Source organism: Magnusiomyces paraingens, assembly GCF_902498895.1.
Source record: "Magnusiomyces paraingens strain CBS 517.90 genome assembly, contig: contig1, whole genome shotgun sequence".
In the NCBI taxonomy this organism is placed as follows: Eukaryota; Fungi; Ascomycota; class Dipodascomycetes; order Dipodascales; family Dipodascaceae; genus Magnusiomyces; species Magnusiomyces paraingens.
Genome location: NW_022474067.1, coordinates 3,628,963 through 3,637,434, shown reverse-complemented (window position 1 = coordinate 3,637,434; position 8,472 = coordinate 3,628,963). Strand labels below are relative to the sequence as shown.

The window sequence follows — 8,472 nt, the reverse complement described above, 5'->3', positions numbered from 1 at the left end:
AAAAATGCAACTAAAAATTAATAATTATGATGGAAAAAAAAAAAAAAAAAAAACTTTGCAAAAAAAAAAAAAAAAAAGGAACGAGAAAATTGCAAATCTTTTTGATGGATGGGTTTTTTCCAATATTAGCCTACTGACGCACGCACTATACCGCACACGCTACTGTACGTATCACAATTAATACCCCTTACTAAATTAGTTGTTGAATAATTCATTATGTAATATGGCATGATGCAGTGCGCCTCGATAACTTTACGTAACTAATTACGTCATTATTTATTTGTTTGTTTGTTTGTTTGTTTGTTTTTTTTTTTTTTTTTTTTTTTTTTTCTTAACATCTGGCAAACCAAATTGCAAAAAAAAAAAACACTTCCCCACATTTCAAAAAACAAAAAACAAAAAAAAATTTACTCATTCATCCTCATATATATTTCTCTTTTCTGAATGTTTCCACTACTCATAACCCATTTTTTCACAGAGCTAGGATTACTGCCATGTTGTCAAGGTGTCGGGTTCTAAATGCCAAAGAAAGAACTTGGTCTAAACTTTCTCATCGATTATACTCGACTTCTTTGAACCTTGGACCTAATTATGAAATATCACAAGAGATTAAAACAAGAGGACCTTGGGTCATGACCCAGGATATTTCTCCAACTGAAATACGGAAACTAGATGCTACTCTGGGCTCTCATATTCCCATCCAAGGCTCTTCACAATCATCTTTTGCCGTCCCTCCAGGTTACCATCTTATATTCTTCAATGACATTTCACAAGAAGCAGAGCTTTCGCCAGATGGTTATCATAAAAGCCAGGCACCGGACGCCACTTTATTCCCCGCAAGAATGTGGCTGAAGGGATCTATTGAATTTAATCACTCAGTGTCGCCACTTATAACCACCACAGTTGCATCCGCAATCGAACAAATCTCAAAGGTCGACTACAAAGCCAAATTCACAGATCCAAACGACCCACTCAGTCATTGCTCAGAGCGCATCGATGTTTCCATGGATCGCTATCTCTATTCATCTTCTGTTGCCGATTTGAACCCCCATGACGTGATTAGCTCCGTTCCCTGGGTTATCAAAGAAAAAAGGTCCTTAGCCTACTTTTCTCCACCTCCAGTTTCAACCGCATCTTCGCGTGAACATACCTTCACGCGTATAATCACTCCAAGATACAAAACTGAACCCACTTATTCCCATACCTTTACTCCAACAAATGTAACATTGTTCCGCTATTCCGCCTTGACCTTTAATAGTCATCGTATACATTACGACCCACTTTATGCCTCTCAAGTAGAAGGGTTACCTGACTGTGTTGTCCATGGACCCTTCACAGTATCCTTAGCATTAGCATGGATTTATAATTCCGTTCTTCCTCAGATGAGCAAAACTTTGGGCAAGGACTTGAAAATTAAAAGATACTCTTATAGAAGCTTGCTTCCACTTTTTGTTAATGAGAAAATTACGGTCCATGCTATGCCTTTGAATGACAAAACTAATACTTTTGATTTATGGATGCAAAACCATAGAGGATCTCAGTGTACAAGTGGTACAATTGAAATAGAATAAATTACTTATAAAGAACTTATTTTGATTTATAATAATTGCATAGAGGATACTTTTCACTTTCATACCAACCACCATCAACTAGTGTACGTTCGATATTAGTCCAGTATGCTCGTTTTGCTTTGCTCGGGTGCTTAATATCAACATCCGTGACTGTGAATTTAGCCTTGTACAATCTATTACCAAGAGTCACGGTAAAAGTATCAGTTTCAGTAGGTTTAGCCTCGTTTGAACCGTCCTCCTCGCTAATTGCAACGAACAGGGTGCAATCGCGAGCCGCAGTGGCAATCAAAAATCCCATGTCAAATTCCTTCTCTTCCTCCTCATTCTTATCCCCAATATCAGAGCTTGGACCGTAGTCAAGAATGCCTCGAGTGTCGAGACTTTGTAGCTTTTGAAGTTGTGTCAAAAGAGGATTTTTGTAAAGAGCCTTTGCCAGAACAGTAGTCAATTCATTTGGTGCCAAGACAAACTCAGCGATATCGCTGGTACCATTTTTTCCAGATCCAAAATCAGCCTTATTAATTTTGCCAAAGCTAGATTTAATGGCATTTTCCAATACAGCGTAATCATCTGACACTAAATCCAATGGACACAAGACTACTGGCTTGTCCCGCTGGTAGCTAAGGGAACAAGTCCGGCACCGAATCACCTCTCCAGTGACCTTGAACTCATGTTTGTGTTTTTCTGAAGTGGTCGTCGGAGAAGGCAATAGCCATTTGGGCTTAAATTCAAAAACTACTTCTTTAAGTTGCTTGTTTCCATCATATCCAAGAAAATACTCGATTCCACCCTTAATTTTTCCCTTGGAATATTCTAACCCATCAGAATCACCATTTAAAACATTCTCCATAACAAAAGCATGTGTTTCTTTATTGCTCACAGGCGCATCTAGACGCTGGCCTTCTGTTGCAGTTTTATTGAGCATTCCGTTAACAAAGTCTGAATTAATTTTCACAAGATCCATGCCAACATAATAATCACCAATGATTGGCAAAACATCCTTCTGTAAAAACTCCCAAACTTCAAGAGTCGTGGGGTTTCCTGGAATATCCTTGCGAAGTCGAAGCAGCTTCCCTTTATAGCAAGGCTCTGAGCCTATATATTTGTAAATAATATTGGCCGCACCTTCTGCAAAAAAAGTCCATTCCGAGCTATCACTCAAAATCCTTACCGAGTTATTAATATCATTTATTTCAGACATTTTTGTTTAATTCCTGTCAAAAATTTAATGGAAATGAAGATAAAAAAAAATTAAAAATTCTGGAGGTAAGGGGAGTGTACACCAAACCTCCAAAAAAAGTGTACTACTACATTAAAATCTCCTCAGCCGCTTTACAGTGAGAAAATCGCAAGTGATTCGTTTGAATCATCAAACGACCCGTTTTTGATAACAGTGAATACTTCGGATCTAGTTTAAGCTTTTAAAATAATTCTATAACCATTGACATATAAAATGAAAAGATATTTTTTTTGTTTGGTAATATACATCATGAGCCAAAAAAAGAGTTCTATATCAAAATAAAAATCATCATTAATAAAACTGGAAACCACTGTGACTATGACCGTGGCCACCGTTTTGACCTCCACCCATCATATTAAACATCTGGAAAAGCATCTCAGGATCCATGCCTCCCATTCCACCCCCCATTCCACCTCCCATTCCACCTCCCATGCCGCCTCCCATGCCGCCTCCCATGCCGCCAAACATATCCTCCTGCAAATCCGCACCACTATCATAATGCTGTCTCTTTTGAGGATCAGAAAGAATCTCATAGGCTTCACCAACCTCCTTAAACTTCTCCATGGCCTCTGGGTTATTAGGGTTCTTATCAGGATGGTGCAAAAGAGCCTGTTTGCGATACGCCTTCTTAAGTTCAGAATCCGAAGCGTTTTCAGAAACACCCAGAATATCATAATAGTTTTTACGGCTGGCTTTCTTAAGCTCAAACTCAGCCTCTCTCAGCTCTTGCTGCAGCGCTCTAATATCTTCGTCACTGTCGTTGCTTTGACAGATCTCGATGACCTTCTTCAGAGTTTGAACACTATCTTCCCATCGCTTTAGACTACCCAAGACACGGGCCTTGGTCTTGCGAACCTTTATGAAATCAGGATCTAATTCTATCGACGCTTCACAGTCAGCCAGAGCACTTTCATATTCCTTGAGTTTCATGTAAACTGTAGCTCGGTTCGACAAAATGCGAGAGTTAACAAACTTGTTAATCAAATCGACCTGAAGAGCTTCAGTATAAAGTTTTCTAGCCTCCTGGTACTTCCCAAGCTTGAATGCATCATTACCCTCTTTCTTCTTCTTTTCAATAGCACGAGCACGCTTTAGCAACACACGGCCATCCTTAAGCTCAGGATCAGATTGCAAAGCAATTTGGGCGTGTTGAATAGCCTTGTCAACATCGCCCTGGGTGTAAAGAACAAGGGCTCTAAGAAGCAAAAACTCTGGATTGCGATTATCAGTACGAAGCAAAGCGATTGCGAGATTAGCGGCCTCGTCAATTCTGCCAGCAGCAACGAGGATCTTACCACGCATCACCCGCCACTTATTTGGCACAGAAGATCCAGAATCTAGATATCTTTGAGCAGACTCAAGAGAGTGCAAAGCCATCAAAGCTAGATCCTTGATCTTCTTAATAATATGTAAAGTGGTAGAAACCGATTCGTCCTTAATATCCTCAGGAGATGACTGAGCAAGAAGTTGGATCTCATCAAGAAGCTTAACTGCTCTCTCAAAGTTGGCCTTCATATCTTGTGCCTTAAACTGGTCCTGGCGAAAACTGTTGTTGTCCTTAGAGAGCTTCTCCAGCTCGTTGTATGTTTCGAGAGCCTCATCAAATCGGCCCAAAGCCATGTAAATCTTACCAAGTCTGATCTGAGACTTGATGGCATCACCGTTAAACTTAAGAGCCTCAAGGGTGTCTCTTAGAGCAGAATCGTAGTCGCGTGCCTGCATTTCAGCCATTGATCTATTGCCATAGTAGATAGGGTTTGTGGGATCAGCGTTGATGGCCTTGGTGTAAGATTCGACAGCCTGAGTATAAGAACCAGACTTGTAATAAGCGTTGCCTTCAAGCTTGAAAGCTTCAGCATTCACAGACATGTTTATAAGTGTTTGTGTTTATGAGAAAAGTCTCTTATGACTTGGTAATAAAAAGTAATATTGTCGATTCAGTGAACTGACAAATGAAATTTCAATAAAGTAGAGAACAGTAAAAGCAAAGTGATGTTCACTTAATCTTTTTCTCTAAATACTAGCTTTTATATTAAGTCCCTTTTTGAAATAAAAAAAGAAAATGAAAAAAGAAGAAAGAAAATAGGAAAAAGGGGGGGGGAGAAAGGAAGAAACAGGGTTGATATTTTTTTTTGTTGTTTTTTTCCAAAATATTAAAAGAGTAAGCCTATCATCGAACTTTCCAGAAAGGATTCAGCACCCTTCTGTTAGGAGGAGTAGTATGATTAGTATTTCCTCTATGGTTTTAAAGAGTATTACACACACTTCACACAAATCTCATCAGATTTGTTACACACTTAAATTATAGGTTTGTAATTACAAAACTAACTCGCGAAATTCCGGAATCCCATCACCAGCTCCCTTTCTGGTAATAGCAATAGAAGAGGCCGTTAGCGCCACCTTAAGAGCTTGGTCAAGTCCGTTGTCTTCGGTCAGCTGTGAAGCGATTGCACCAAGGAAGGTGTCGCCCGCGCCTGTTGTATCGATGATGGGTTTGGGCGGCTTGACCGCAGGTAAATGCCGTGCTTCTAGCGAAACTGTGCCATCGACATAGACACATCCAGCGGCTCCCAGTGTAATGATTAAGTACTTTGGAAGATTCAATGCCTGGAAAATAGGAACCGCTGCTTGAAGTGCCTGTTCGGCATTATCATCATCTACCAGTAATGACCCCACATTTTCTGGAACAATGGCCTTGGCCTCTGTAGAGTTCACGATAAGACACTCAACGTATTTGTATAAGTTACTGTCAAACGATGCATCTATGGGAGACGGATTATAAATGACAAATGGCTTTTTTCCAAGTTTTCTGTCTGTTGTAGTTTTTATAATGTCTTGAACCAAGCTGACTGGAATTTCGTTTTGAAGAATTAAAGAATCAGTGTTAAAATTATTAGTTTCTGGATCAATGATGGCACATAGAACATCTATTTTAGAAACTAGGGAATTTGCTCCGGGGTAAACGAGAATTCTATTTTGCCCGGATTTTTCGTCAACTAAAATAGTTGCTACACCAGTTCCGATATTCGTGCTCTTATCAAGAGTCCGAACTGCAGAGATATCAACATTTGATTTTGAAAGAAACTCTTTAAGTGTACAACCAAAGGTATCATCACCAACACATCCAATTATTTTGACGTTGACAGATGGGTACTGCCCACCTTTTGTGCGTAGGCGAGCACAAGCTAAAGCCTGGTTTGCACCCTTTCCACCGTTATGAGTTTCAAAGTTTTTAGCTGGAACGGTTTCGCCAGCATTGGGTAAACGAGAATACGTAGTCACAACATCGTAATTTAATGAACCAATCACAGTAATCGTAGGCATGTTATCCTGGTATTTGTAGTTTTTTTTCTTCTTTTTAAGGGGGGCTAGTTGCTCAATTGTTTGGGGGAAAATCTAAGAAAAGTAAAAGGCGGGGAATTTAAGTTGGAAATAACTTTTCAAAATCATGACTTCGATTAATGTCAAAAAAAAAAAATAAAAAAATAAATAAAAATGATCTCAAAATAACGAGAATTTTTAAATTCCTATTTCCAACAAAGTCTACAGTTAAGCTATAAAATATCTGTTAAGCTTTATCAGAATTTTTTTTACAGGTCTTGAGATCAAATCTCACTTTTTGCATCATTTTGTACTTAACTTTATCTTCAATCTAAATAATTATTATTATCCCTGATCAGTTATAATAATAATAATAATAATTGAATTGATCCATTGTTCTGTTTATAGCGATCTATATTACCGCATTTTAAATACCGACCTTGGATCAACTTTGGTTTTAAACACTTTGTTCGGGCATTTACAATTGACTAATTATAATTTATTAGAAAACCCTCTAAACAATTTATGCCTATTACTTTAGCAGTAAATATAATTTACCAAAAGAATCTGAACTATATCAATAAAAATAGTAAACTATTACCTTAAATATTTTTAATTAGGATTCTCTAGCTTAATTGTTTTTTTTTTTTTTTTTGATTAGATTAGATTATGATCATAAACAACTAATTAGCGTTCTAAAGTCGGGGTTTAAAAAAATAGACGAGCTCCAAGTTTAATAATTACAGCTTGCGTGGCGGATTGTAAGAAGATTGTAACAAAATAGCCAATGTCTTATGGAAAATTAAACGTAATGATTTACGTGGTGTTCTGATTTGAGAGCAACATCAATATCATTCTTTAATCATAAAGTAACTACAATCAATATTAAAAGTATGATCTCTATGTCTTTAGTATGATATTTTATTAATAAATCAATCTTGAAATTTCCCTCAATTGTAAATTTTTCAGCGACTTCGCGAACCAAGATCAATGGCAAATTTGTGGTGGTGAATTCTTTAGACCCTAACCACCAGTTTTTTTTTACTCAGCCTCTTAAATCACCACCACCACTTGATTAAAGCCTCAAACACATTAACAGTAACAGTTTATTTACACTCCCCTTTTTTCTTCTTTCTTTTTTATTTTTCACCTTACATTAAAAAAAACACTAATTACATTTTCTTTTTTACAAGAATCAAATATTAAAAATGGCCGACCAACTTACTGAACATCAAATTGAATCTATCAAGGAGGCCTTCTCTCTTTTTGATAAGGATAACGATGGCTATATCACCACCAAAGAGCTTGGTACTGTTATGCGAAGTTTAGGCCAGAACCCGTCTCAATCAGAACTTCAGGATATGATCAGCGAGGCTAACAGCAATGGATTGATTGATTTCCCCGAATTCTTGACACTAATGGCCAGAATGCTAAAGGAAAGCGATAGCGAAGAGGAAATTAGAGAGGCTTTCAGAGTTTTCGATAGAGATGGAAACGGCTTTATTTCAACAGCAGAACTCAGACATGTTATGACATCCATTGGCGAGAAGCTTACAGAAGATGAGGTTAACGAAATGATCAAGGAGGCTGATGCCGATGGCGATGGTCAGATTGACTACAATGAATTTGTTAGCATTATGCTGTCGAAATAAAAAATTAATATATACCATATGGATGTGAAATAATCATAATAATAATTCAGGTTTTTTTTCTTGCTTAATCCGATAAACAGTCACCACAATAGAGATTCAAAGTTATATTGTGCGATATCTAATAGTGCAGCCATTTGCCCTGAGAAGATTCGTTACGCTTAACATAACATTGATATTCATCTAATTTAAACGTCAAATTAAATTGAAAAAGTTACTTTTTTGTATTTTTTTCGTGATAAGAAAATGTTAAACCAAGACTACCTTATTAATTTCAAAAGACTAAATTTTTTAATAAGATACCCTTTTTTAATCTTTGTCATTAAATTTTGGGGATTATAAATTTAATTTTTTAATATTATTTTTTGCTTGAATTTGTAGTTTATATGATCCTTTTTTATTCCAGTAATTAAAATCTATTTCATACTGATTGTTTGTTTAGATTCAAGTGTTGTAGAAATATACAACATCAGCATCAGCGATATTCTTTTTTCTCTTACTATAGCTTTCTGTTTTTACAATACTTTTAACTGGGGTTGCATTTCCGACTGCCAAAAAATTAATCCTGATATCTATTTACGAAAAACAGGGAAAACCAGTTTGTTGTCCTCAAGCCTACCTGTTTCTTTCCCACTTGGCTTTACAGACATCCGTGTATTTCTTAATTTCATTAGTAAAAGATGAGAACTGC

General features: G+C 37.0%; 5 protein-coding genes across 5 annotated transcripts; 2 read left to right on the top strand and 3 right to left on the bottom strand.

Moving 5' to 3' along the window:
• Positions 1-494: 494 nt before the first annotated feature.
• Positions 495-1,571, top strand: SAPINGB_P001079 (uncharacterized protein; the record flags this gene model as incomplete). The annotated part of the gene is made up of 1 exon (XM_031995802.1): positions 495-1,571. One exon carries the CDS (start codon positions 495-497, stop codon positions 1,569-1,571), a length of 1,077 nt encoding a protein of 358 aa, XP_031851693.1.
• A 16-nt stretch (positions 1,572-1,587) lies between these two features.
• Positions 1,588-2,772, bottom strand: SAPINGB_P001078 (uncharacterized protein; the record flags this gene model as incomplete). Its single annotated transcript, XM_031995801.1, has 1 exon — positions 1,588-2,772. One exon carries the CDS (start codon positions 2,770-2,772, stop codon positions 1,588-1,590), a length of 1,185 nt encoding a protein of 394 aa, XP_031851692.1.
• A 330-nt stretch (positions 2,773-3,102) lies between these two features.
• On the bottom strand, positions 3,103-4,680 carry SAPINGB_P001077 (uncharacterized protein; the record flags this gene model as incomplete). Its single annotated transcript, XM_031995800.1, has 1 exon — positions 3,103-4,680. One exon carries the CDS (start codon positions 4,678-4,680, stop codon positions 3,103-3,105), a length of 1,578 nt encoding a protein of 525 aa, XP_031851691.1.
• A 447-nt stretch (positions 4,681-5,127) lies between these two features.
• On the bottom strand, positions 5,128-6,135 carry SAPINGB_P001076 (uncharacterized protein; the record flags this gene model as incomplete). Its single annotated transcript, XM_031995799.1, has 1 exon — positions 5,128-6,135. The coding sequence occupies one exon, from the start codon at positions 6,133-6,135 to the stop codon at positions 5,128-5,130; it is 1,008 nt and encodes a 335-aa protein (XP_031851690.1).
• A 1,205-nt stretch (positions 6,136-7,340) lies between these two features.
• On the top strand, positions 7,341-7,784 carry SAPINGB_P001075 (uncharacterized protein; the record flags this gene model as incomplete). The annotated part of the gene is made up of 1 exon (XM_031995798.1): positions 7,341-7,784. The coding sequence occupies one exon, from the start codon at positions 7,341-7,343 to the stop codon at positions 7,782-7,784; it is 444 nt and encodes a 147-aa protein (XP_031851689.1).
• Positions 7,785-8,472: the final 688 nt, after the last annotated feature.